The 27,787-nt window shown below is 45.9% G+C and overlaps 5 protein-coding genes and 1 long non-coding RNA gene across 11 annotated transcripts; 5 read left to right on the top strand and 1 right to left on the bottom strand.

Moving 5' to 3' along the window:
* The first annotated feature begins 2,127 nt into the window (after positions 1-2,127).
* LOC26533737 (uncharacterized) lies at positions 2,128-3,022 on the top strand. Its single transcript, XR_001452209.2, has 3 exons — positions 2,128-2,355; positions 2,517-2,746; positions 2,821-3,022. It is a non-coding gene; the product is annotated as an uncharacterized lncRNA (long non-coding RNA).
* Positions 3,023-11,058: 8,036 nt separating this feature from the next.
* CAH14 (Carbonic anhydrase 14) lies at positions 11,059-12,215 on the top strand. Its single transcript, XM_001360936.4, has one exon. It carries the CDS (start codon positions 11,172-11,174, stop codon positions 12,057-12,059), a length of 888 nt encoding a protein of 295 aa, XP_001360973.2. The 5' UTR covers positions 11,059-11,171; the 3' UTR covers positions 12,060-12,215.
* Positions 12,216-13,823: 1,608 nt separating this feature from the next.
* Positions 13,824-14,224, bottom strand: Dso1 (Daisho1). The gene is made up of 2 exons (XM_002138483.3): positions 14,068-14,224; positions 13,824-13,995 (listed from the first exon to the last, which is right to left on the bottom strand). The coding sequence occupies exons 1-2, from the start codon at positions 14,141-14,143 to the stop codon at positions 13,943-13,945; spliced, it is 129 nt and encodes a 42-aa protein (XP_002138519.1). The 5' UTR covers positions 14,144-14,224; the 3' UTR covers positions 13,824-13,942.
* Positions 14,225-15,822: 1,598 nt separating this feature from the next.
* Dso2 (Daisho2) lies at positions 15,823-16,178 on the top strand. Its single transcript, XM_015184440.2, has 2 exons — positions 15,823-15,981; positions 16,050-16,178. Exons 1-2 carry the CDS (start codon positions 15,915-15,917, stop codon positions 16,121-16,123), a joined length of 141 nt encoding a protein of 46 aa, XP_015039926.2. The 5' UTR covers positions 15,823-15,914; the 3' UTR covers positions 16,124-16,178.
* Positions 16,179-16,484: 306 nt separating this feature from the next.
* On the top strand, positions 16,485-24,848 carry Ipk1 (Inositol phosphate kinase 1). 5 transcript variants are annotated; one of them, XM_033377625.1, is made up of 11 exons: positions 16,486-16,757; positions 16,863-16,888; positions 16,947-17,694; positions 18,032-18,184; positions 19,096-19,196; positions 21,052-21,354; positions 21,419-21,477; positions 22,549-22,695; positions 23,458-24,028; positions 24,310-24,521; positions 24,591-24,848. In XM_033377625.1, exons 3-11 carry the CDS (start codon positions 17,340-17,342, stop codon positions 24,760-24,762), a joined length of 2,073 nt encoding a protein of 690 aa, XP_033233516.1. In that variant the 5' UTR covers positions 16,486-16,757; positions 16,863-16,888; positions 16,947-17,339; the 3' UTR covers positions 24,763-24,848. The 5 variants fall into 5 exon arrangements, with proteins under 5 accessions (XP_033233517.1, XP_033233516.1, XP_033233515.1 ...); XM_033377624.1 differs by having other exon boundaries at positions 16,486-16,763; XM_015184438.2 differs by having other exon boundaries at positions 16,486-16,795.
* Positions 24,849-24,985: 137 nt separating this feature from the next.
* On the top strand, positions 24,986-27,517 carry Cib2 (Calcium and integrin binding family member 2). 2 transcript variants are annotated; one of them, XM_001360937.4, is made up of 5 exons: positions 24,986-25,646; positions 25,739-25,773; positions 25,996-26,138; positions 26,210-26,332; positions 27,239-27,517. In XM_001360937.4, the coding sequence occupies exons 1-5, from the start codon at positions 25,596-25,598 to the stop codon at positions 27,454-27,456; spliced, it is 570 nt and encodes a 189-aa protein (XP_001360974.2). In that variant the 5' UTR covers positions 24,986-25,595; the 3' UTR covers positions 27,457-27,517. The 2 variants fall into 2 exon arrangements, with proteins under 2 accessions (XP_001360974.2, XP_015039920.1); XM_015184434.2 differs by lacking the exon at positions 25,739-25,773.
* The last annotated feature ends 270 nt before the right edge of the window (positions 27,518-27,787 follow it).

The raw sequence follows: 27,787 nt of genomic DNA, 5'->3' as shown, positions 1-27,787 counted from the left end.
CACCTTGTGTTGATTTCCCAAGAAGTAAGATCCCCCAACAGTTGGCTGACTGTTCCACTTCTGTCGTAATATTTATCTGTATATGTATATTCGATTAATCTAATTGATGTTCTTAGCAATTCAAAAGATTATTTTCCGAACGGTTTGGCTGGTTTCACATCTGTGCAGCTCTAGACTCCACGCTCATATTAACTTCTCATACTGCTGCCATTCCTCGCACTCACCACCTGATTCCCCACTGCTGTCGCCACCGTCGCCCACCCTTTGTTCTCATTGCAGCTGTTAACTGCTTCTCTACTTTACTCCACCGCTGCTCGGAAGTGCGCTCCTGCATACGGGAAAACGATCTGCCAGAAAATTGTAATTGGAAAATTCGCCCATATGGACCTAATGTGCCTGACTGGGACTAGGAATGGCACTGGGGGAATGGCGTGGAGAATCGGGAGCGGGGATTTCGGCTATTCCGATTACGGACCCCCAGGCGGCTGTTCACTGGGGACCGTCGCACCTGGCCATAGGCAAAAGCTATTCGTAATTGTCGCCACTCTCCCTGTGGTGTGGGCTCCACTTTCGGCTCCATTGTAGCCAATTAAAGTGTTCATTTTGGCGGATTTCTCTGCTGGGTGGCACTTGGTGATTGGATACCAGCTTGTTTGCCCCATGCGATTGCTCATAATTGCTCATTAAGCCCACAAAAGAGTGAAAGCTAACCGTTGCAAGTTTAATTATGCAGAACCCTTAAACAGCCATTCATCCCGGACAGGCCACCAATCAGGATTACTTGCGAAACTGCAATTGCTTTCGACTATTACCTCAGATGACTCTTCACAGTTGGCCTCCCTTTGCCACTTTTATGCTGAGACTTTCATTCAGAGATTCCTTTGACTCGAAAACACTTTCGAACAAAACAAAACTTCAATTTATACTTTGCGGTCAACTGGTCCCCTTCTCTCCCGTTCGTACTTCCTATCTCTGGGAGGGACATAAAGCATAATAAAAGCAACTGCAGCAACTGCAGGAGACTGGAGGTACAAAAAAAAAATTAATTTTCCGCAAACGAAAGCCTGGGAAATTTATGCTCTGCTTGCATAAACAGAAACAAAAAAAGGAAGGGCAAAAATAAGCAAAAAAAACAAGCAACAATTCAATTCATTGGCTGCACAAGATCTAGACATGGACATAGTCCTGCTCCTACTCCTGCTCCTGCTGGTGGTCCAAGTCCTAGTGCTGGTCGGGGTCTAAACGCACTTCTGACCAGAGGACAGGACAAACTTTCTGCTACTTGCCATGCGAGAGAGGCAGCCCAGGCAAAAAACGGAGCCGAGCTGGAGGTAGGAGGTTGGAGGTCGGAGTGGCTAAAAGCAATTCCTGCGTGCAGCAGAAGACTCTACAGCTAACCGCAAGCATTCAATTCAACTAGAAAATACAACTTTGCCGCTACTCCTTACCCTCTGTGGCTGCTCCTGCTGCGTTTTTATTAGCTCAGATACAATGCAAAAAGCCTCTGACTGCCAGGACCTGTGTATAAATAATGAATACAGAGGAAAGACACCAACAACAGCAGTACTGTGCAGCATTAACAGCCACAGAAAAATGCTAGAAAAGTAATTCTTTGCGAAGAGCAAAGAAATATATATATATGTCCAAAACAAAAAACAAAAAAACAAGCAACCAGGAAGCAGGAATAGCTCCTGCCTCGGGTCGGAGCTTTGCACACCCTGGGGAAACCAATCGAGGACATCACTTTAAGTAACTTGTTCCATGGTAGGGAACTGATTTTCAACTTTGGGCAGAAATCTACCAAATACAGCAAGTGTTTTCTCCTCCACCAACTCTTTTGAGTGTTTCCATATATAATATAGAGACATATATAATCCTAGAGACCTGGGCGATATATGTTGAACAATATACCATTTCTGTATTTAATTACAGGGTAGATAGATGAAAAAACCAACGCGTTTAAAGTTTCGCAAGCAATTGGAGCACAGCGCAAAAGTTTTTACTGCGCGGTCTGTCAGTGGGTTAAGTGCAGAATTGCACCAACACATACACGTGGACTGACTCACAGACACACACACACACACACACACACACACACACACACACACACACACACACACACACACACACACACACACACATACACATAGTTACGGAGCAAATTCGATGCATTGGAATCATCATTAATCAGGCACCGGAAAGGAAATGCGAGAGCGAAAGAGTTCTAAAATTCCGCCCTCTTTGGCATTCATCAGCCCTCACTTCATTGGAGTCCGAATATTCCTGAATATATATTCTGCGGTTTACACAAGTTGAATTGCAAATTCTGCCAAAGATTTCAATAAAATTGCGTTGGTAATTTCAATTTCAAATTTCAACTTTTAATTATTAAAAATTTGTCCAAGCCTGAATTGTACGAGAGAAATGAAAATAACAGAACATTTCCCCACATCTCCCAAAATATGTATACTTTAAAGTACAACCAAATCCTGACCATTAATTAATTCCATTCACAGGAAACTGCCACGTCGCGCCGTCACTCCGGTGTGACCTTGCCAGGGGGCCGTCGGCTGTCCTTGCATCGTGCCGTGTGTGTCCTTGTGCCCGACAACGAGTTATCGCCCGCTCCGCTCCTGCGCACTCACACACTCAAGCAAATCCTTCGAATGTGCACGTGTGTGTGTGAGGAGCAATTTATTTTGCGCTCTGCTGCTTGACGACGAGGACTACGTTCTCTCCTCCTGATGTAATTAGCGAAGTTTACTTTTGTATATTTTTATAATGCTAAAATATTACTCTTACTTTTCCATGCCATTTCAGAGGGTATCGTGGCTTTGAGCAGATGTTTGCCGGGGACAAAGCTCCAGGTTTCCAGAGACTGAAGTATTTGCGATTCATATCTATTTGTGCTTGCTATTAGCTCGGATGGATAACATCAAACCTCGATCACTATATATTTTAGAAATGTGTGGAAGCTGCACTGGATCTGAAAGAGTATCCAAGGAAGTGGTGTCCAAAATGAGATTTTTGATGTTACAAATTGAGAGAGCTTAAAGTTCTTACTTTCGATTTGCGTTTGATTAACGCTTACGCTTCCCACTTGGAGTTATCGCACGGAAGCCGCCCCACCTGCCCCCACGGCTAGATAAATATGCATGCGGCCAGGGCCTGGGCCCACGAGTATCTGTCCCCGGCAGTGAGTGGAAAATTGTATGTCAATTGAATGGCCAGAAATCACTGTTTAAATTTGCATGCATTTGCAAAGGCAATCGAGCCAAAGGACAAACGGAAGCAGGTCAACGGGATAACAACGATAGGGAGTCGAGTCGAGTCCCCTTAGAAGCGGCACCACCAACGGCACCGGGATCGGTACCGGTAAAGGAAACGGCAATGGTTAACGCGCAGTTGCTGCAGTTGCTGCATGCATAAAACATAAGGATAACGAACGGGACACCCATACACCCATACACACCTACCCACCTACCCACATCCACACAGATACAGTTCCAGATAGAGACACTGTCAGGTTGCAGGACCCTGCCAGAGGCGTTTTATAATTAAAATTGCATTCAAATGCAAATGCAAATCTGAATCCGAATGCGAATGCGAATGCGAATGGGAATGCGAAGGTAAGCTACAAAAGCATAAGGAACACGCTCACAGATTAGACAGCTTCCTCGATCCTGGGCCCTTGTTAACGGCTTGGACGGCCTGCTCGTACTCATTCATGAATAAGCGGCGGACTGATCTCTCGGCCGGACCAGGGCTCGTACCAATCCTATTAGCTTTCGGCCCGTCCTGAATGAGCTCTGTTGCAATACAAACACATTAAGACGAAAGGATTTGCACGGACTTTGCCCAATTTACTGCTACGCCGTTCTGGATGAATTTCCTGCACAAGCCAAACACGTTAGCCCGAGTACGGGTGCCCGAGCAGACTTGTATGGCTGGATCGACCTAAGCGCATCCTGTGTGTGCCCTCAGCCTACCTCATTCCACCTGCAGGCTGCATCTCCTATTGTGCTTATGAATTATCGTTTCCTTTTGGTCAGGTCCTGGTCCTTGGAACGCTTGCAATTCAGCCCGTTTCGCTCAAACGTTCCTAACGTTCTTCGTGTGCATAAGTATCTACAGTGAACTCTGGCAGCAAAATGCAAAGAACACCGTATGCCCAACCTTTGCTCAATGGAATTTTCACCGTTTTGAGACGGTACGGTACGCTGGCATCAGGAACTCGCTTCTTCGCTCACCTTTTTCCATTCTTATTTTTTATTGCGAGAAAATCCATGGTTAAGCCGGCTATGCAAAGTATTTCGACAAATTCATTGATGCCGAGCATACACATATTTTTTCGAGTTCATTGCATTTTTGCACCTTTCCGGCTTTTCGTCTTTCCGTCCTTCGGTCCTTCCGTCTGTACCGCTTTCCGACTCGTGTCGCAGCCAGCGGGAGAGATAGATCAACATGTTAACTCTTTGCCAACGCATGCCCCTAGCTTAATGCACACGTGTCCTCCGGTTCAGGGCGTGGCTCAACAGGTAGGAATTGTTGCAGACGCTGCCCGCCGCCCGCCGCCCGCTGCCCGCAGGTCGTGTGTCGTGTGTCGCTTGGCGAAAGGCACGCGCACCGCTTCCACCGTTTCCTGAACCATCCTGAGCTAAGGGCAATGCCACATGCGGGCCCTGACAATGTGCCACACGTGCGATGGCTGGAGAGCAGAGCGGCTCTAATTGAAATGCACCGCGAATGGTCCACAAAATATGTGTGTATGGGATGGGGGCTAACCAAGTGTAAAATGAACTTTTCAGCTGCTTGCCACAAATTGTAGCTGTTGGTAGGAGGTGACGCAACTGCTACTTACAATGCACAAATCATAATACGATTAGAATTGACAAATCCAATTTCGATGACACTCTCATGGCACAACATTAATGAAGTGCAAATATTTTGCTTCGCTCCCGCAGTCCTCGCTCTCCTCGTCTCTGGCCTGGTGTGGCACGTGGCTGGCGTTTCAATATTTGCTGCATGCAAATTTGCAGCCAACTCAATCGAGTGCAACAAATCGCAGCTCAACTGCATATCATACTTTGCATATTAATGCCAACGGCAGACCCAGATCCCAGATCCCAGCGACTCGCGACCAGGTCCAGGCCACCATTGAGCGTGAGCGACCGCCAAGGGCAAATGAAAGCGTGAGAGATGGAGCGGAACGGAGCGGGAAAGGGAAAGGGGAAGGGAACCCAGCGACAAAGGCAAAGCGCTTCAATTCCAGAGTGCAAATGCTGCAAATGAAAGAAAGAAAATTATTTGTTTTCCCTCATTGAGAATCGCGTAGAATCCGAGAAGGAAAAACTGAGAATGCAGGATAAAATGTAAATGAAATTGTGCAGGGAATTGAAATGGTAATGGCAGGACGAATGGTCGTGATGGCAAACTGATTGGCGTAGATTCAAGGAGCGGCACTGCTTTATAAGGATTATTTTCCATACTGCTTTGACAATACACTTAGAAAATATGTAATGCCTTGATAAGTACTGCTTCCTCTCTACGCACTACGGATTAGATTACATTCATCCTCACTTATATACTCGTAAGCAGTTCACATTTTCAAATTATTTACTGCTTGCTTTATAAAATAATTACAATTTTGACTGCCTTCCTGGCCACACAGCCACTTTCCCCATAAATCTTCACTGATCTTAACTGTCTTTTGTGACCCGACGAGTGGTAGCTGGAAACGAGCTCCACTTTCTACTCCAAAATGATGTCAACCATATTTCGGAGATTCCTTGGACTTCCTTTTTTGAGCATTCGCCGTTAACAAGTGCACTCAAATTGAGTGCCTCTCGGCCAACCCGGCTACTCTTTTATGTTTTGACACATTATTTTCACGTTGGCCTTCCTCTTCTATAGGGATGCGACGATGACGATCCACCGCCAGTGTCATGCAGCTGGCAAGGTTGAAAGGCGCATTTAAGACCCATTACCATTAGACGATAGGACACTTTGTCCTGCTCGAAATCTGCCATAAGCCACGCTGGTCCGCCCAGCATCCTTTGGCCAGGACATTTGCATGATTTTTGCACGAGTAATAAACGTGGTGGAGGCGAAAAGATGGAAAAAGGAATGAGAATGGCCAGGAAGAAGTGCCACGGAAGGGCAATGCCAATACTTAATGTCAGTCACGTAGCATGGACACTTTGCGTCCATTGACATGACCAGTACCCTGTTCCCTTGCCTTCTCAGAAACTTTTTGGTAGGAGGAGCCCGAGTCGGAGCAGTCATCGACAAACTGCAGGAGTAGTGTCCGTGTCCGTGTCCGTGCATACTCACACAGTGGTTCTGTTGGATCAGTTAGTTGGCATGCAAAATGCTTTATCCTTGGCACTTGCCGTCATCCACTGAACCTTTCGACTTGCACTTTGTCATTGATTTGGCTTTCACTTTGCTCCAGTCGCTGGCTCACACTTAGTAGAAATAAAAGCAACAAAACGAGCAGGACGCAGGCAGCAGGCAGCAGGAAATGGAATATTAAAGTGGCATAAACATGGTTATCATTCGACTCGCTGTCTCTACTCCCTCCTTTCGTAGTCCGTGTAATTCGATAAGCTTGACTAAAAAATGGCCATGGCTCAAATGAGTCGTCGATACACTTTTAATAGTTTTTACTCCAGCCCCCTGGAGGAATAACTTCTTCCAACTTTTCGTCCCAAAACTTTTGCGCTCCGATAAACAACAACTAATGGCTGGGGGTAGGGGAATGTATAGTTCAGAGGCAAAGCAAAGTGTCGACAGCTTGATGCGACATATAGACAGACCCACACTGAACACAGAGAACCCCAACTTTGGACGGCTCGAATGCATTGTATACAAATGCAGTTTCAATTGGCTCCGGCTCCACTGCGGGAGGTGATGGTCCAAGTTTTGCTTTTCAATTTTGAACTTGAACAAAAGCACACACAGATATGGGAAGAGGGAAGTAAAAGGCCAATGTGCAAAAGTTTCGAATGGCACAAAAGAAAATCTTGGCAAAGTTCTGCAGGGTCCTCACTGCTCCTCTCTCTCTTCGGGGTATTATTAGAAACTGCATTAGATTTCATTTGGGAAAAGCTCTTGCATAAACAATTGCCACCTGCAAAGCGGAAATGCAATCAAATCAACATTCCAACCTGAAAAAACTGGGAAAACTGCTTGCCAATCAAGTGGTTCACACTGCTTGAATAAGTTCGTTTGTCAACTGCTTGCTTATCATCCAAACAAAAAAAAAACGAGAAATTTGTCGCCGTTTCCGGGCACCGGCACTCCACCAAAAGTTTGCAATCAAAAAACTTTCCCGTAAACCCAAATTTTCCGGGTCAAGAAGGATTACCTTACCATCAAATAGACTACCATGTTATTTTATCCCATGCAGCATCCCGTCCTTTCCTAATCCTTTTAATTTTGAACTTTAACTATCTTTGGGAAAAAAAAAGCCCGAGTAGAACCAAACATGGAACGCACTCGGCGCAAAGTTTTTTAATAACAAACCCCGTAGCATGGGCTGCTAGGGCAGGAAGATCCATCGCAGTTAGAGTTAGGGGAATGAATTCCGCTCTAAACTGCACGTACTCGCATAGGGCTTCTCTTCAGACTGGCTGGTCATGGTCATGGAGCCTTTTGCCGTGACTTTTGCTGTCCAAAAAGCCGAAAACTTTTAGCAGCAAACTGTGCCTGAGGCAGCCCCATCTTGGGAGAGATCCAGGCAGCCAGGGCAATGCAAATACAAGTTATAATAATTTCTTTTCAATTTCCAACGAAAAGTAAGCACTCAAGGAGATGACAGTCGGGGGTGGATGGCAGAAGGCCGCAGGTTCGTGGAGAAATGAGATGCATTTCGGATGAAGGAGATTTTGGGCGGGGTGGGGGTATTTGTCATTGGGTCTCATCGCTTCTGTGATTGTGCCGAAATTTGCATAATTCCAAGTAAACAAGCAATTCCAAGCGGCATTGCGCAAACGGAGGAGATTAATAACTCTTTGTATTACAAATTTGATATCATGTGCTCCTTCGCGTCCTATTCTAATAGAAACAAAGTATCTTCCCAAAGCAGAAAGAGGACCCGTGCTAAAATGAATATGATAAAAATTCCATACAAATGAGAAGGAGGTACGGAATAAATGCCACAGACCATCTAAGAGAATTCTAGCAAATGTTGGAATTTATTTTTTAATTTATTGGTTCATTATTAAGAACTGTACTTCCGATATCGCATGGGAACATCGCTGGAGCAGGAAAGGAAAGAATAAAAGTAGCGAACTTTTTGGCACCAACAAATCAGGCTTCACTCCTCGGACAAGTGTCCTTGGGTTTCTTCGTTCGAGTCGCGTTGCAAGTTTTCTGAAAATACATATTTGCACCGGAAAGTGCAACAAAAGTTAGAGCGTGATAAATGCATTATTATGGCCTCACCTCATGGCAGTAATTAGTGTGATATCGCAGGAGAACAGAAGGAGGTTCATTCAGGAGTCTAGCAGGACTCTCTCGCTTCCGTTGTGCGTTTGACATTATTTTAGCTCTGACTCGTAACTACAATGAAATTATGACGGCCAACAAAAACACACAGTTTTAACTTGGAATATTCCCAGCCAATATCCATCTAGTATATTGGTCCTAGTTGAAAGGACGTGCTACGGGCGACAAAGCAGATCTCCGGATACACAGCAGTACAATAGATACAGATACAGGCCAGGAAAATGCCAGGTTCAGCGGATAGCAATCTTCTCCCACCGTCTAACGACTATAGTCGTTGGACCATAGTACATTCAAAGAGGTATCGCCATTGGAAATCAAACAAGAAATCGATCGCATTTGCGAGGGCGAAGTGGAAAGTAGAACCCTTTTGGTTAGGACCAGGAGATTGGGGAGGCCCAGAAGCTACTAGCGGCAACTTTTAACGGCATTCCCATCAGCGTAAGCGAACACAGAAGCCTCAATTTCTCCAAGGGAGTAATCTTCTCCAAGGGATCTCGCCGCGTAGGAGTGGGAGTCATGTTTGAACTGAGGTCACAGAACGACGTGGGACTCCAAGCAATCACAGCTTCAAAGTAATGGAATATACAATTCCCGCAGGAAAGCCATGAGCTAATTTTTGCACCATAATATTGCTAAAACAATACACATTTGCCGTAGCCACTTCCAGCTTTCCATTTATTCCAGCAACCAATCACTAAGTGTTTCAATGAAATCTGTACGTAAGAGTAAAACAAAAAACAAAATGAATATTGTAATGAGCAGCCTACAATGGACTTGAATAAATGTCTATATTGAGTAACCAGAAATATCTGCTCATAAATTTCACATTCGATCTTCAACCGTGATCTCTCGGCGATAATATTTCGTTCAGTCAACAAATTTTAAACAGCCAAAACTGGAAAGTCCTTCTGGTCTAATTTGGCTGGCAGTAGATGATTATTTTATAGACGACAAGCTCAAAATCCCAATGCAATTTCAGTTCTTTGGCTTTAAGCTCCCGTGAGGACGACTTGGCAACTTTTAATGGCCTCACTAATACATTTAAGACTGCACAAACACACGCACACAGCGAGAGAGTGAGTGGAGTGAGAGAGGGGATTTCCGGTAGTGTATACAAATAATTACATGGCAAAATATTTACATTTTGGTTTTGGCTCAGGAATATGCAGAAAATAGGCCAGACTACGACTCCCGAACGGTGGATAGGTGGATGGGTAAGAGTGGTGCGGGGCGGTGCAGAGCGATGCTGGTTGTGCTGGGGCAGCAACTTTTTGGCCACTTCATATTTCATAAAAACATGCATTATGACTATTTTATGAAGCACGCGCCGAGAACTTTGGCATCCAGGATGCAGGACCAGCCACAGACCAGAGCACAACAGACCCAGACCCAGTCCCAGTCCCAGTCCCGGACCCGGACTCGACTCGTTTCTCCTGTGTGCGTTACCCGTTTACGGGGATAGCTATTTATATAAGTTGCTATAGGCACAGCTGTGCATTCGAGTGTGTGTGTGTGTGTGTGTGTGTGCTGCCTCTTGTTGGTCCCATAAAGTCCCATAAACCGACATCGTTGTCCCAGGCCTATCTGCTTTATGGCTCAGCGCTTTCAATGGATCCACCGTGGCCCAAACAAAGGACAAACCCATGAATTCCTGGCCATTGGGGTCGGGTCACAATTTCGTGTGGTCTGGAATGGCTCACTTCGGAGAAACAAAACTTCAAAGCCGGCGAACACACACCCCCATTCGCCCCCAATCACAATCACCCACACAAGCACTCATGGATAGTGGTAAGTGTGACCGTCAATAGCTGACCAAGCTCATGTCTACCTTGTTCGACCCACAATTGGTAATTAATAATTCGATCATTCTCTTATCTCAGGGTCTCCGGGTCCTGGTCTCCGAAACAGAGAACGAGTTGGAGCCCGGGCCCAAGTCAATTGCAACTCGAATGGCGGAAACTTCATTTACATTCCACTTGTGACTCGCCTCAAATTCAACATTGGCATGCTTCACCTGACTCGTCTTGAGTGGCAGCAGCCCCCTCCTTTACCGATCAAAGTCCGGGTCGCCCCGATTAGATTATGCTCATGGCTTATTGCAGAGACCGGACTCTGCCCATTCGAACGCCACGTCTGAACCCTGTTACGGCACTGGGCTCTTGTTGAGCAATTAGTTGATTGTGTGAATCAATGGCTGGAGCCATCTTATTAAGTGGACCAACTGGCTCCTATTTAAATTAACATGTTTGCCCATTCGGTGGCTTTTTGCTGCTGCAGCTGCAGTGAGCCCTGCTTATGAGCCCAGTTTCTGTATGTGTTTGAATGGTAATACCATTGGTAGTTGCTCATTTGGAAGACAGACATATCCTCTGCAAACATTGTAGATATGTACCACTCCTTAGCGATTATATTATTCCCTTTTCTCACAATGAATTGGTGGTACTTTTGATTGCCTGCCTTAGGAAATGGGGTTAGCTTCATTATTCTAAAAACTATGTACATGTTGCCTGCGTCTTACCTGTATCTATGTAATATTTGCTATTCGTGATCATAATTCACTTGCCTTTTAACTTTAAACTTATTCGAAGCATTCTATTTTTTCGAAGCATTATATTTTGTATTTGTGAGATTCTTAAATCGAAAATACCCACTTCATCAGGATGCTATCCCCGATTATCGACTTCTGGCTGCAGTTTATGCAGGGCTTCAACCTGGTGATGGAATATGTGCAACATTCGGCGATCTTGAAGATATTGGTCAGCTGCATTATGTCCCTGGCGTTTCTCAACATCGTGAGAGCGGGCGGCCTCATGATCCGGAAGGTGGCTATGGCCATAGCCCCCAAGAAGCAGCAGCGGAAGCTGGCCCCACAGCCGACGCCCATTAACATTGTGCGGAGCATGGCGCGCAAAATGGAGCTGGGCAGCCTCCTGGACTGGAAACACTACGACGACATGCCCCTGGCCATGCTGCTGGAGAACAACGGCAGCACGGTGATCCTGCGTATCTGCTGCGAGCCATACTTGGTGCCCCAACTGAGCGGGGGCGACCTGCCGGGAGAGTACCACTTCGTGGAGGCGTGCTTCAAGTGGGGCCCGCTGCGCGCCGAGCACTCAATAGACTCGATGAAGTTCTCGCTGGAGATGCAGGTGCTGCACCGCTGCAACCAGGACCACGTCCCCTTCGAGTACGTGACGGTCTCCTATCTGTTTGTTATAATGGGGAATGGGAACGGCCCCCTAACCACGATCACCGAAAACCTTCGGTGCATCGCTCGTCCCGATTCGCAAATGGAACTGCCGGCCTTTGACCTAGCCTCCCTAATGAAGCCCTTCGACAGTAACTTCTACAGCTACGAGGGCACCTACGACAACGGTGCCCAGGTCCTACCCACCAAGTGGCTGATCTGCACCTACATCTTCGCCATCAGCTCGCAGCAAGTGTCCCAGTTCTCTACCCTCTGTGGTCGCGATGGCACCAGCATCCACTGCAACGCACGCAAGGAGCAGCCGCTGGGGAATCGCTCCGTCAATTTCCACATTTATTGACAAGCTTATCTCCTCGTACGAATACAAAATACTCATCGCAATCGTTAATTTTTTTCCCCAGAGGTGTTCCGTGTTTAAAAGATGGAATTTTATTAGTCTTCTACCCTCGAGGGTACGAGTAAATACATAAATACACGTAAATGTCGTTCTCTACTACATAGTTCAATAATTATTTAAGCATGGTTTCATACTTAAAACCTTTCTCCTTTCTCTGGAGGAGTGTATCACGTGCCTAAAGCCTGTGCAATTCAAATCAATTCCAACATCAAACTTGAAAGTTCCATTTTTGCGATGCTTGGAAATGCCTGAGAAGCGGTTGAGCATTTGATACCCTAATTTGCCCGACGTAAGCGTAAGTGCCTCCGTTCCGCCTCTGACCGTGCCTCTTTCTGTGGCTCTGGCAGACATGGAGTATTTGACTGGCTGTCTGCGTACTCCACTGGGGCATCAGAACGTAGTCAAAGTGGAAAAAAAAGGAAAAATGCTGACTGAGCACGAGCTCACCTGGAGAAATTGTTCGCTTTGTTTTCCTGCAGGGCAAAAATCACTGGAATGCCTTGGGGCTGGCAGTGGTAGAGCTGCAGCGACCCGGCCGTAGTAAAAATTGTCTAAATTAATTTTCAATAAACGCCTGCTGGGCAAAAAGGGAATCGAATACTGATTGGCTTAAAAGTTCCGCCAAAATACTCCCTACAGATATTCCCTTTGAAATCAGCCGTCATAGCCAACCGAAACCAACCGAAATGAGCGGAGCACAACGGGACGGACTCTGGAGCCGCTGGCGCAAGTCGGCAAATTCCTCAAACCATCCGGTAGACTGTGGTAGGGACCAGGAAGAAGGCCACCCACTCCTGCCCACCCAATCGGTATTCATTTATTGACTGCCGGTCCAAAACAATGGCTGGGAGGGAGAGCTAGAGCTGCATACTAGCTGGCTCTCGGCTACTTCAAACACGGACAATAGGAAGCTATTGGCTGGGCCCAGCGGTAAATCCAGGAATTCCTCCGGTGGAATATCAAAAGGATTATATTATATTTGGTTGCTACACTTAAGAAATTACTTACCGCCAGCTGCCAGACCTTACCCTTACTCTGCCGCCTTGTCGCCGCTAGACTTTTTGAACTGTTAACCGGACGGAGCGTCGCGCTGCGGCAGCTTCTATTACGATTTATTTCAGGCGTAAAACCAACCAAGGAAATATTTGCGGTAAAAGTTTAAAATAATTGTTGAAGTAACGAACCATATAGTGGCGGGGCAGGGGGTGGGGGGTATGCTGGGTATGGTGTGGCGTGGCGCCACTATGACTCTGACGCCACACACAAAGCGGAACAATGGCAGAAGCTGTGGCCGAAACAGGACGACCGAATAGTTTTCACTTGGAAAATTGTTTAAGGTTTACCCCGTATCTTGTTCCCCGAGAAGCCAGTGTGTAGTGTATGTATAGCTGTTTTCGAATGGCTGCAGCTCCAGTCCCTGCCACAGAGCCGCTGGCTGTTCCGTCAGCAGTTTGCAAGTCAAACAATTAAAACGAGCTTTGAACAATTTCCATTTGGATGCGAATAACAAGTTCTGTGCGAGTACTCGACACATGTCCAGACGGGGTAGCAGGGCAATGTACCGGGTGTAAATATAAGCGACAAAGTCAAGGCAGGTGCGCATCAATCAATCTCTGAAAGGTGATAACAAACAAGCTCTCGTTTCAGTAGAACTAACTATCTCAAAATGTACACTAGCTGCAAAAATGTATCCATGAAAATGCACAATTCCTTTTGACAAGCATATTTATTTTCTCATTTCCTTGGCAATCCGTTTTTATTCATGAAAATCAACTCCGTCGGTCAACACAAACATTTGTAGTCCTTGTACGGTAACTCGGGATGTTCTAGCCGGTGCGAATGTACTGGACATTGTCCGTCTGGACCAGCACAGTTCCAGCTGCAAAAGGATATGCGTATATTTATTTAAATGAAGTTTATTCAAAATTAGTCCTCCCATTCTCCTACTTACGCTTGGGAACGGGCTCCGCGTTGGCCAGGGCGGCGAGCATGGCCAGGAGCAGGGCAGCGGCTTGGAAGAATTTCATATTGATTTTGTTTTGGTTTTCGGTACGACTGTGATACTGATGCCCCACTGACGATCGGCCCGATCTTTTATAGCTCAGCGGGCACCGACTGCAGAGTGTGCTCGTGCTGGTACTGGGAAATTCCCTCCTCCCAGATCGGGGGATTGCACAGGTTCAAAGAGCTGCTTATCTCTTAGGCGTCAGTCAGAGCTTCGCCTTCTGTTTTGTGCAATGCGATTCGTGTTAATCGAGAACCGGACCCGACTGGGTTTTCTACGCATTCTATTACTGCTGACTGTAATCTGAAAACGTACCTATGTACATACATACATGCATTTCTATATATATACTTACGAAAAACTAGTACTGTTTATAAACAGAGAACATTGTAAGGCTGTGAGAGATCTGTTTACAATCACGTTCAGTATTATTATAAACAGAAATGATTTGTATCACGTATAATACATAGTACTATTGTGTGCAACTTGGAGGTGCAATATTTCTCTAGAAATGCTAGTAAAAGTCATTCATTGGAACTCCAATAAAAATTGATTCGAAACCCATATAACTACTATGGCAATAGTAAACAGAAACACACCCATGTTAAAAATAAATATTCGGTTTTTGAATAAAAACATAGTGAAATTAAATATAATTAATTAAATATACACTTTAAAATGAATATATTATATTAAATTTGTGGGAAATGTATTTAATTTAAATATGAAAGCGCGGGCCCTGCCACGTTTCGCTGTGACACAGATTGTGGTTTCACGGATAAGAAATGAGGATGATAACTCAAGTAATAGTTTCGTCGATGGAGAATAATATCACGAGTTTGGAACTGATCTCCTACTATGATAATTGGCACTTCGCCTGAGGCACGGCTGAGATTTTAAAAAATATATAAATATATTTATATACATATGTACATTCTTTCGTAAAAACATTCTCCTGGCAAATACGAACAACTGAAACAAAATTTGAGCGAAATCGGCCGAGATGGGGTTCTATATGCATGAAATCCCATAAATTGTTCACTCCATTTTTATATATAAGCATATTTAGATATGAAATATAGAGCGGATATTTTTTTATATTAATGTAAGTTAAAACCAGGGAGCGCAAATAAGACTTATGAATGCCAATTTTAACTAAATAAATCAATGTGAAGGAAATATGTTACGGTAACATATCCGTTATAATATTTCCACTATCGGGGAAAATATAATGCATAAATATTTAAGTCGAAGTATAAATATTCGGAGCTCAGGCCTTTTTTCTTTGAGTGCAGTTCCCATATCGATTGAACGATCAATAGATAAGATGAAATCGATACTTCCGCATTGCTTTCAAATCTATTTTATAACAAAATGAATGTCCTATTTCGAAAAAAGGTTTATTAAGAAGCGTCGATTATATAATAATATATGAATAATACAGTGTTCACATTATGTATTTTGGATACAAGACTTAAAATGAAATTCGGTGTAATTGGTACCAATAAAAAAAATAGTTGAAATTTGGTAACCTTTTAGATAGATAGATCTAATATACTTTGATCTGTATTGTGTTCCTCCACACATTGGCTGCAATCGCATTATCAGTGCTATGGAGCACCCGATTATGACCCTGGGGAATTTTTATAGTAATGGAATTTCCGAACCGAATCGCATTCCCATCCGCACTCCCAACCCAACCAGTGCATTCGCAATCTCAGCACTGGCGGGTATATAAGAGTCGCGTCTCAGTGTCGGATAATCATTGTAGAACCAGATTGTACAGCTTAAACATGAACTGCCTGAAGATATGCGGCTTTGTATTTGCTCTCATTGCGGCCCTCACGACGGCGGAGGCTGGTAAGTGATCGGAAACGTTTTTCTTAGATGGAATTGATTGCTTATCAATGCACCTTTCGTTCAATTAGCTACCCAAGTGCTGAATGCTGGCGGCCATACCCTCATCCAAACGGACCGTACTCAGTACATACGCAAAAACTAAACGGAACAAATGAAACAACGCAAATAAATAGTACTTAAATATGTGAAACATTTCAGCCCTGTTTTTGAATTGTTAGAAGTGTGCGCCAAGGAAGCGATGGTCACATTTGGTCTTGACGAAAAATACTTTGGTATTTCCTTTCGGTGGTGTGTACACACTGAACATGCAAGATCAACAGCTGCTCCTCTTTTCTTTTCAAAAATTGAAAATTTTGAAAATTTAATGTTCAACGTTATATAAAAATCCAATAATTGCAATTATTTAAATTAAGCCAATCAAGTAGGAAATTGATTCATCACTCTTATAAAATTATGTGGGCATGGCTAAATCTTTTATATAGCTAGTAATATTCAACGGAAGATCAAAGTAGGAATATGTAAAATAGAACTTGAATTCGTCAGTATATTTACGGTATATTTTTAAAATGAGGCGGTATGTTTCGGTATATTTCTGAGGGTCCGACGATAAATCCGCGATCACTCTGTCAACAGCTGTTCGTCCCTTGTGTCTTTTCGAAATTTGCGCTATTTTTATTGAATAAACATTAAACAAAAAACAATCTAACTAAAGCCGATAGCTGGAGATCGAAGTCTGATTTAACTCGAATACCATTGACTGAGGCTGCTAAAGACAGGTGCGGGTGAGTCTTCGAGCAGCTGAAGCCCCGAAAAAGTGAGTGGCGCATTTTTATAGAATTCTAAAGACGTACATATGTATGTAAATTTGGCTTAATTTATAGTGTGAGAAGTAGACCTAGAAGCAACAGTGAGTTCCGAAATGGTCCTTGTCCCCTTTACCTCAGACATATCCATAATTTGATCAGATTAATCGGCTAATCTTTGCCTGCGGGAGGCTAACCACAAATGACTGCCTATGGAATAACAACCAGAGCTGAAATAAACCGCTTAGGGGCCAATTCAATGGTTGTGGCTCTTCTGTTTTAAGCCGGCGACGACTTCTTGGCTGCTGCATCTTATCGCGGCGGTCAATAAATGTGCCCCAAAGGACAAACACAACAGTCACAGCTACAGCTACAGTCAAAGCCACAGTCACAGCCACAGCCACAACAACTAAAGCAGTGGAAAAGCCGCAGAACTCAACCACAACAAGCCACAATCGGCAATCATCAACACTGGGGCGCCACAGACCGAGGAAGAAGAGGGCGCCGGTTGCATTTGGACAACGCCAACGAACCAGAAACACCCGCGCATAAGCCATGACAGCTGTGCCAGCCGCCCCTTCTGCTGCCCCAACAGCGCAGGCACCCGCCAAGCACTGGCATCAGTCAGCTAAGACTCTGAACGCCCTGCTGGACCTGCCCGCGGAGATGGAACTGCGCCAAATTGAGTTGATCTATCGGGCGGAGGGTAATGCAAATTTGGTGCTTGCCTTGCCGCAATTTAAAAAAGTTTTACGTTTGCCAAAAATGATATCCAGCAGACAGCAGCCGCCGCCGCAGCAGCAGCAGCAGAAGCAGGCGGAGGGGGCAGAGGAGACGGAAGAGATTGTGCGGCCGGAAGAGCAGTCCGATCCAACTGCTGGAGCCCGAGCCCGGGCATCAACCGTAAAAGGTTCGTATGTATAGTATGTAAGAATACTTTTTATTGTTGGCTCCACGCTACTCTCACATTTCATTTTTTGTTGGACAGGAAATGGTTGCGTGCAACTTCAAACACCAAGGCAAGCTGCTGCTCCATCTCCTAGGGCCTTCTAGCCAGCCAATTTGTGTATTGTGCTTTGGGTATTGCCCGCTTGGCTGAATCTTCCCTTTCACTCCTTCCATCTGCCCATCTCTCCGGGAATCTCTCTATCTATTGTGCATCTTTTGGCCATTGCATCAAATGTGTTTATTTCATTTATCCACATTTCTCTTGTGTTCTCTCGGGCTCCTCCTCGACGCCCTTTCAGCTGGCGACTTGACAATGCCGGATTTTATGGCTTATATCGGGATAATGTGCCGTCTATTAGGAAATGAGTTTGTCTGCGGAGCGGATATTGTTGCCATACCAAAGGAAGACGATAGATTCTGGATAAACGAGCACATACGCGCCCACAGACCGGGTGAGTACTTTTACAGGCAAGTCGTGATAAATGGAACTAAGAAAGTTGCTAGAGAAATGGTATCGGGCAGTGATTATAGCATGGTCTCCAGCACGGGGCCAACTAAAAGTTGTTTCCACCCTATCAGATGTCAATTCTACAGGAAACTCTAATTTATTTGGAAATATAGCATCTACGTATGTATATTGCCCTTATTATAATGTCATTTTAGAAGCTTAAAGCTTAGAATACTTAAAGAGTATCCACTGTTCTCTGTGTGTGTGTCTGCTGGTGTTTGCTCATTGTGGCAACAATTTTGTATTTGATCAGCTTTCGCTGCAGTGCATCGCATTGGCCTTTGTCGCTGTCCCTGCCTTCGTCCTGGCCGCTGTCCAAAGCCTTTTAGAGCCACTGCAATCAATCATAAACGAACAGTTTAGTGCTCCGTTCTGTCCCCTACCAGACCAGACCAGACCAGACCAGACCGGACCGAACCAGACCTGACTAGTCCCTTTCACTGACGTTTACGATGCACACACACACACACACACAAAGATGGATGCTCCTCTGCTCCAGTTTCGTTTGCCATCTCTGGGGACTGATTAGTAGAGGCCGTCAGTGAGTGTGTGCTGGCCCAATAGTCGTGGCCATATATCAAAATTGGGCTTATGCCTAGCAGCTAGCAACAGGCTACACGTTGCACGCTGCACTAGCCAACAATTTATCATCCGCCGAAGTAGACGGCGGCAGCAACAGCAGCAGCGGCAGTGGCGATGGAGGCACGAGGCAGTCTAACCCAGCGGCGTCTATATATCAATAATCGCCGTAACCGGAGCTTTAGTCGGATGCTGGCGCTTGCACTTTACATTCATTCAGCCGCCGCTTGCCTTCATCTTTCGCTTTATCCATTTTTTTCATCTTTTTCGTTGCAGTTGCGCGTCTGGATAAGGAATTTGTGGGACCATTCGGGCTGCTCCTGCCAGATGTGACCCAATTGCCTGCCACGCTCGACGTTTTACTTGGAAATTTACAGGTGAGTTGCCATCGTAGCTGCTCCCTGATGCTGATGCTGCTGTTCCGCTGTTTGGACGGAGGCGGACATGGAGATGGAGCCCAGCCCAGTCCCGTGTTGCTGCTGTCCAAATAAATTGTACAAGGACAATATTGGCATTTTTGGCCATATGTGCAGGACACGTTAGCTGCCGCCACACCCGCCGCTGCTACCGCCGCTACCGCCGCTGCCGTTGCGGTTACGTTTGCCTTTGTGCCTAGGTATCCCGACCATGCCCGAGCCAGAGCCCACTTTCAGTTACTAAACCATCGGCCATGCCGTGGACCCTGGCCAAGGCACATAAATCAACGGTTCTTTGTTTTGAATTAAAGTGGGCAACAGTGTAAACACTTTGTTGGTGTTACTTGCCATTGGTGTTGTTGTTTCTGTTGCTGGCGGAGAACCTTGCCGGAATGTCCAGGATGTCCACTGCCAATGCCACTAGCTGTTTCGTTTCGATTCGATTCGGTTTGGGGCTGTGTGGTTATAAAAGACGGAAAAATTGCTTTGAAAGTGCCGCCATAGCTGCAAGTTTTATGATGCTCTGCACCCCCAAAAAGCGGCCCGAGAAGGGTAGCTCCGTTGACTCGTTCCCCATATCAGATTGAGTGCTCAACCATAAGCCCGGCGCTTTTTTACTGTCTTTGAGGGTATTCGGCCAGTCGATCTATTTCGTTTTTTTTTGAGCTTTCTCTCTTTTTTTTTTTTGGCTATTTGTGCGCTTTTGCTTTCTCCGCTGGTCGGTCCATATTGAATTTATGGCTTTGGTGCCAAAGCATTGACCGAAATAAAATTGCAAGCAAAGGAAACAAACAACCAGCGAACCAGGAGAAAAAAAATAGAAAACTGTATATACATATAACGTGTGGCCATAACTAACGCCATATTGTTGGCGTACTACAGAGCGGTGGATCCGGATCACCCACGAGCCACGAGCCAGAAAAAAACCAAGGAGCCCGAATAAAAAGACCTCTTAATTGCGGCTTTAAATGTTAATTTTCAATTTCAAGCTGTGAACCGAGAACCGAGAATATCCCATCTGCCACCTGTACTACACAACACTTCATTCCATTCTACGCCCCTCCACTCCACTGTCCTTTACTCCATTCCGTGCCCGGCCCCACGGCTCCATAACTCATCATACAATCAGCGCAACAACTTTTGTTTTATGTCACAATGCCAACAACAACATTAAGAACAGCTACAACAACTCCAGGAGCGGCGATAACCTGACCCATCGTCCTACCTATAGCCCCATTCCCTGCCCATTCCCACTTATTCATGAAGTTTATATACCCTGTACTCGTGCATCCCAGGGAGTGTACTGCATTCGTGTGAATGAATGTAACAGGCTACAAGAATCGGTTATCCTCAGATTGGATCCATCTCAGTCCGTCTGTATTCCTTAGCAAACGCTTGGATCGTGCGGACATTTAAAGACTGCTATGATGCCTAAGCAGATCAAGAATCCACGAGTCTTTTCCGTCAGAAATTTGTTATATAACGTGAATATTACCCATCGAATGTATCTTGACCATACCTTGAATATATCTTTTGAATCTGAGTACCGGATATCGTATAGTCTCAAGGCTCGTCCTTAACCTTCCTACCTTTTTTTTTGTTGGGCTCGAGCTGCGCTTGTCGTTGCATTTTCAAGTCAAAATGGCATCAACGCCGGGGCAAAAGTTGGCGGTACACGGCAGGCATAATATTTCATGGCTGTACATGACGGAACGGGCACGGGCACGGGCTACTTCCCTTTTACTCCATTTACTGCCGGAGCAGCACCAGAGGGCAGCAAAAAAGAGCAAATAAGCCAAGCAATATAATTTTGCAGGCAAAGGGCACAACAGGAGATGGCACAGGAGCAGCAGGAACCGGAGCAGGACCAACAGCAACGGCAAGGGCAGGAACAAGAGGTGTCCATCGTCTGGGCGATACATATGCCATCGAAATAAAACCCAAACAAGGCTGGCACCAGTTGGCAAGTGATGTCAACGATTTATTTGATTTAATGCCAGCCGGAGCAGAGACAATGCCAAAGAGGAGCAGGGGCGAGAAGGATCAGGAGGCAGTAGGAGTTGAGAAGGCGACCCAAGGCAAGTGCAGGTGTCGCTATTGCGGCATGCAGCTTTTAAAGGTGAGTCATCGGAAGTGGAGATAGGAGAGACGCCCTTAGTTTTTCATTCGATTCTTTCCGACAGCTACGCAACGGGAAAATCAAACGATTGGGCGACTACTGTCCTCTAGAGTTATTCTCCGGGTATGTCATCGAATCTCCTGTGGGAAGCAGGGACCCAGGAGCAGGGAACAGCCGCTTCTTTGGCACGAACATTGAGTCATAAATTTCCATCTGCTCCATTTGCGTGTCCTGTCGTGCTTCATAATTCCAACACTTTCGGCTAGTGCCTGCTCCTTCCTGTCTGCTCCACCAAGTTCACTTTTTGTGTGCTCTGTATTCTTTTTCCTTTATTATATGCCAGGACCCTGACTGACCTCGGCCTCGTCCTGGCCTGAGCCAGGTCTGGTCCACTTAAACTGCAATCCCAATCCGAAACCAGTCTCCGCTCCCCTCATTCGTTTATTTGCGGCCCGCTGTTTCAAGTCATGCGTGCATCCGTGCACAAAATTCAATTTGCTTGCGCTTTCATTCCGGTTTACCGCCTGCTACGCCTCCGCTTCCCACTTGCCACTTTCCACACCTCCCCTTCCATTTCTATAGCGAAAGCTTTACCATCCACCATTGCAACCTCCTTTATGGCCCCACGAAAATTGTTGCCGTTCCTTTTGCTCCTCTTTTGTCTGCCAGCATCTTTTATATATCCCATATGTACATACATGCATGCATAAGTTTTAATAGTATTATGCATATGAACAGGCCGGTGCGTGCCGCAACTATAGTGGCAACTCGTGAAACCACAGTTCCTTGTAAAGAGTAAATAATAAATACGAAAGTGCTACCACAGTTAAATTAAACATTCATCTTAGATTGGATACCATTTTACGTACTAGTATATTCGATTTGATTTATTTCGGATAACCGCATAGATAAATCAAGACTCCCATTCAATATCCCTTCATAGTCTATAAATCAACTAACAAAATGCTTAAACTAATAAAATCGTCTATTCATGAATTAATGAAAATGTTGACTCAAGTGTGAGCTCGATTCGTGACGTACATATTTGATGAATTACTTGCTTATAGTCGAAACAAATATGCTTTAGCAAGACTTACTCTTGAATCCTTAGAGTTATGATTCGCACCGTACGCGGATAAACGGCTTTTCATGCTGTGATCTGTTTTCATTGTTTTTCCTCCATATTCTTTTTAGCGCACCCAGTCGTATGCTTGATGCCCTGCATGCACTTCTCGCCTGCCCACAAAATAATTTACGTGTGTTTCAGGACGGCAATTTAATTTATGGCGATCACGCGAATTCGATTTCCTTCGATGAATTGCACTCGCGTGTCTTTCCCGGGTAAGTCAGCCCCATCCTGAGTGATGAGAATGCCAAGGGAAATTGATGGGCAGAGAGAATGACAACTCTCGCATGACAGGCAGAAGAAATGTACGTGTTCCTATACGCCGACAAGTCAAAGGTCACATTTAACACTCATAAAATAAAAGTCTGCTCGAATTGCAAAGATAGGTCTCCTTTGGTGGCTTTCCTCGCATTATCCTTTCAAATTTCCATTCATTTCGACGCAGCATATCTTCTTCTTTTTACTCTTTTACTTTTTATTCTGGATTCTACTTCAATCATTCATTGAAAAATATTTTATCTTTTCATATAATTACATTCTCTTTGGCTTATTCCCTGCCCGTTGACATTAATTTCCATAACAAGAGCTAGCCAGAGAAGGAAAGTCTTCCAAAATTCGGCGAATTCGCAAATATTCAATAAATAATGCAGAAAGCAAAAGCCAAACACAAATTCTCGAGTGCCAAATGCCGAAATTGCCGTTGCCTTACTCCTGGTTGCATTCTCATTCCCCCGACTAGCCTAGCCTCCCAGCTTTTTCTCACTTATTCCCCAAACTTCTATCTTCCTGCCGTTCTCTGTGGCTGCGTCGTCTCAACACCTTTTGGCACAACGTTGACAACGACCACACAAAATGGGAACGGGAATGGGAATGCGCATTGAAAATTCAAACAAACAAAATTGTTCCAATGGCAACGCCAACACGAACGCCATCGCCATCGCCATTGCCATCGCCATAAAATCTCTGAAATTCTCCAGTGAAATTATGGTGCTTATAAAACATTTGCTGGTAGCCTGCCTGCTCAGGGAATACAGCGGTGGGGTGAGTGCAGCGCATAGCTGCGACCGGGACCGCAGTGGCAGCCAGAGTCAAAGCCAGAGTCGCGTTTCAATTGGGGAAATGGAGACAAAAGCTGGAGCTGTTGTAGCTGCTGGAATTGGCGCCGCTAATGTTGCCAGGGCGGAGGATGCCGATGCCGAAAAGTGGCATTCTGACTCTGTCAATGCTGGTCAATCCTCCAGGAGGACAAGAGCAGCTGCTGAAAAACCAACGACCCAAAGGTACACACAGCCAACCCAAATAGAAGTGGAAACAACTGCAGGAGCAGTAAGCCAACAACAGTGCGGCAATGTGTTGGCAGTGGCAACTCAAACGGAAACAAAAACGGAAACGGAAACACAGCCAACTCCGAGTACAAGTCGGAATGAGAACCAGAATCAGAATGAAAATGAGAATCAACGTGAAGAACAAATCAACAAAGCGGAAATATTTCGCTTACCAAAAAATTGTGTGTTGCAAAAAATTTTGAATTTGCAATTGCTGGTAAAGGTAAGCTAGCCCCCGCTCGGTCCCCGTTCAGTGCCCCCTCAGTCCCCGCAGTACGGTAGCCGCTGACTGTCTGCCCCGCCTCTTGTTTATTTTCATAGCCGACCATGGCAGATAGCCGGAGTCTCAGTTGTCTTTTTCTCATGGCTTTTGCCATTTGACAGGCAAGAGGGGCGGCAGGCGAGGCCCGTACTGAAGTGGACTCGAAAAGGCGGCTAAATGGCCCGTGGAGCAAGTGGCAGCCAAGTGGCTTAGCGGAAGGTAACGTTTCTTGGCATTTGCAGCACCACTTCGATTATATGTGGCGAGCCAACTACGCCCGGCACTCGCGGCCCACGTATGACGCGCTCAGAGGACTGCTGGCCCTGCCGGACACCGATGAACTCCAGCCGGAGCAGGCGTACTTGCTGGGAGCCACGGCCTTGGACTGCTCGATTATGTTGACGTTCCAGGAAGTGAAAATCGACTGCGAGTCGGATGGTGGCGCTGACCAGGAGTAAGTATCATCCGCACAGTGGAGCGGTTTCTGGTAATCGTAATACAATTCCCAATCCTTTTGCCGCAGCTCGCGTAGCCTTAGAGCTGAACTGCTGCAGCCGTGGCTCGTCTCCCTGCTGGGTCATCACTTTCTAACGAAGCTCTCTGTGCTGGATTTGGATCCGAAGCCCGATAGTCACTTTCATAAATTCATAGAGCAGACATGTGAAATTGAAAAGTGCTGCCGAGCATTAAATTAATTAATAAAGTTTGCTCACAACTAAAAGCCGCACGCATTGACTGTCGAGCGCACATAACTGTGCTACAGTTTGCCGTGCTACATCAATTTAGTCCTTTTTTTCCGCTGCTTTCCGTGCTCTTTTTAGAAGCTCTGGCCAGGATCTGGGCTTGGGCCGGGACGGGCCGGGCCGGGGCCGCACCTCTAACAACGGTTTTCACCGCAGCTTGACAGCGAAAAAGGCAGCAGCGGCAAACAAACCACGGGATACATGGCACGGCGCCCTGCCACTGGCACTAACAGTGGTGAGAATGAGGGCGGTGCCAGGATGGTTGTACGGGAACATGTGGAATTAAGTAACATCGCAATAGCCGAGGAGTTCAACAATTAGATACCCGTTATTAAGATTTATCCTGCAGTCGCTGAATACTTGCATGAATGAATGAGTTGAATATGGCGGAATCCTACTTATTGGCATTCAGACAATGATAGTCCGTATAAATGATCTGATTGTGACAGTATTTGGTAGTCGGGTAGTAATCGTGCTGCAAGCCTGCTACATACATTTTCGGAATTCAATATACCCTTTTAGAGCTTCGAGAACAGGGTACGAAAATGGAATGCCACGCCGTGAACACTCCTTAATTAATTTCCATGCGAATGCGGGCGCCATAAGCTGGAAAGGCGCCGCAGGATGTGTCCAGAGCGGGGCCACCGGAGCTATGCAAACTTATGGTTTAGGAGGAAGTTGGCGCTGGCCCCCGCCATGGGCCAGTGTCAGTCGGTTTCTGCACTCGGGACTTACCAGTTTGGCCGTCGACGTCTGCACAAACGGCATCGGCGTGGACAAGAGCGATGGGCAACAAAGTTGTGACATTCACCGAGCAGCAATTGGATGACTACCAGGTGGGCAATCCATCAGATGTACTGTTTTGAAAGGGAACGACCTTAATTCTATTTTACATTCATTGCCTTTCTCCTCCCATTTGTTCGGCAAGGATTGCACGTTCTTCACGCGCAAGGAGATCCTGCGGTAGGCCATTTGTATTTTCATAATAAGCTAGAACTATTTTATTTCACATGACCCACACAAAGCACCGCCTGCCATTGTTGGCAGCATCCTATTGTTCAAGAACAACACACAAAAAAAAGGATGATATACACGCACAGACAACAGACTCATGGACACAAAGCCTGCCATCGCATCCAACCCAAAATACCGTGCACCCTTCCACTCACACTTCGTCTGTTACAGCGTCCACAAACGGTTTCGTGAGCTACGCCCGGATTTGGTGCCCCGCCAAATGACTGAGGGTCAGGCCTCGAGTGTCAAGGTTCCCTGCGAGTGCATTGAGAAGATGCCCGAGTTGCGTGAGAATCCCTTTCGCCGTCGCATCTGTGAGTAACAAAGGACCAAAGCATGCATAAGCGGAGCACGCTCCACGCCTAACCAATCTTCCATTTTCCAGGCGAGGCCTTCTCACGCGATGGCCAGGGCAATCTGTCGTTTGAGGACTTTCTGGACGCTCTCTCTGTCTTCAGCGAGCAGGCGCCGAGAGACATTAAAGTTTTCTACGCTTTCAAAATTTATGGTAAGTGTTGGCCTCCTCTTTTCGGGCAATTTGGTTGTGGTGCAGCTCAAGCCATGCCTCAGCTCCAGCTCCAGCTGCAACTCCATCTCCTCCCTCCCTACTTCTGCGATGCGGCTGTGGGTGTGGAAAGGAGAGGAGGGGCTCTTCTGGTGTTGGGCAGCATTTTTCGCCTTTGTTTATGCATTTCCGCAGAGCGTGTTCATTGTTGTTGTTAGTGTTGTAGTGTGTGCCTTTGTGTCTCTGGCATTTACATGGAACGCATGGCCCGCACTCGCGGCACTGTAATTTGTGGCGCGGTGCCAGGCAACAACAGTACGCATACAGTTGTTGTCGCCAGTCCTTGGTGCAGGGCCAAGGTTCAAGGACAGCAATAAATTCTAATAAGCATTTTAATTGAAATTTAAATTAGAATCTCAAAAATGCCACCATAAAAGTAGGAGCAAAACCTTGTGCAAATTGATTGTGCACTTGGCACTCGAAATTAATGGGCGAAAATCCACAGAGAAGGAGAGGCAGGGACGAACCAATCGAATATGTCCAAAGTGTCTTTCAGGTCGAGTGCATGAAACACTTTTTGGGTAAACTTTCAGAGCTCAAGGTAGTCCGGATAGGTAGAGAGATAGTGTGTACTGCACTCCTGCACTTTATTTCAATGTGCATTATTAGATTGACACAAATTGAAACGTGCAGCAAGCGATTACCTATACGAATATGTGGGGGGCTGGTGCTACGTAGGAGGTTGCACAGCAAACTTCGTTTGGCACACATCACTTGACTTTTGTGCAAGAACATGTCAAGTTTTGTAAGACATCCTCCCACCCAATGCCCAATGAGCCACCCTTTCACCCATTCACCCACTCACATCATGTGTGTAAACGTACTTATATGTCTGGCATAACTTTGCAGATTTCGATCAGGACGGCTTCATTGGGCATGCCGACCTCATGTCCTGCCTGACTACAATGACCAGGAACGAGCTCAGTCCGGAGGAGCACCAGCAGATTGCCGACAAGGTAATCGAGGAGGCCGATGTCGATGGCGATGGCAAGCTATCAATTTTGGAGTTCGAGCATGTCATCCTCCGGGCCCCCGACTTCCTCTCCACCTTCCACATCAGAATATAAAATTGCCGCTCGTTTGTACTTGTATTATTAAATTGTTTATGTCTGAGCATATCGCATAAAACTGCCATCAGCGTGATTAAGCTGGGTCCATGGCTGCAGGCTGCAGCTCCGCCCAGTCCAGGTTATGCCCAGGTTCCAACCTGCAGGCAGCAGGCACCAGGCACCATACACCGGGCTCCATGGGCCAATTGTCGTGACAATATGCATGTCAAATGTCATGCGAGCATTATAAAATTTATAAGCCCATGTATGCAGTCGGATCGAATTCTGGTCTGGTCTGGTCTGGTCTACTCTGCTCAGCTCTCTGACCCCAATCAGACAGACTGGAATG

Source organism: Drosophila pseudoobscura, chromosome 3 (assembly GCF_009870125.1).
Source record: "Drosophila pseudoobscura strain MV-25-SWS-2005 chromosome 3, UCI_Dpse_MV25, whole genome shotgun sequence".
Classification (NCBI taxonomy): Eukaryota; Metazoa; Arthropoda; class Insecta; order Diptera; family Drosophilidae; genus Drosophila; species Drosophila pseudoobscura.
This window is presented reverse-complemented; position numbering and strand designations above follow the sequence as displayed.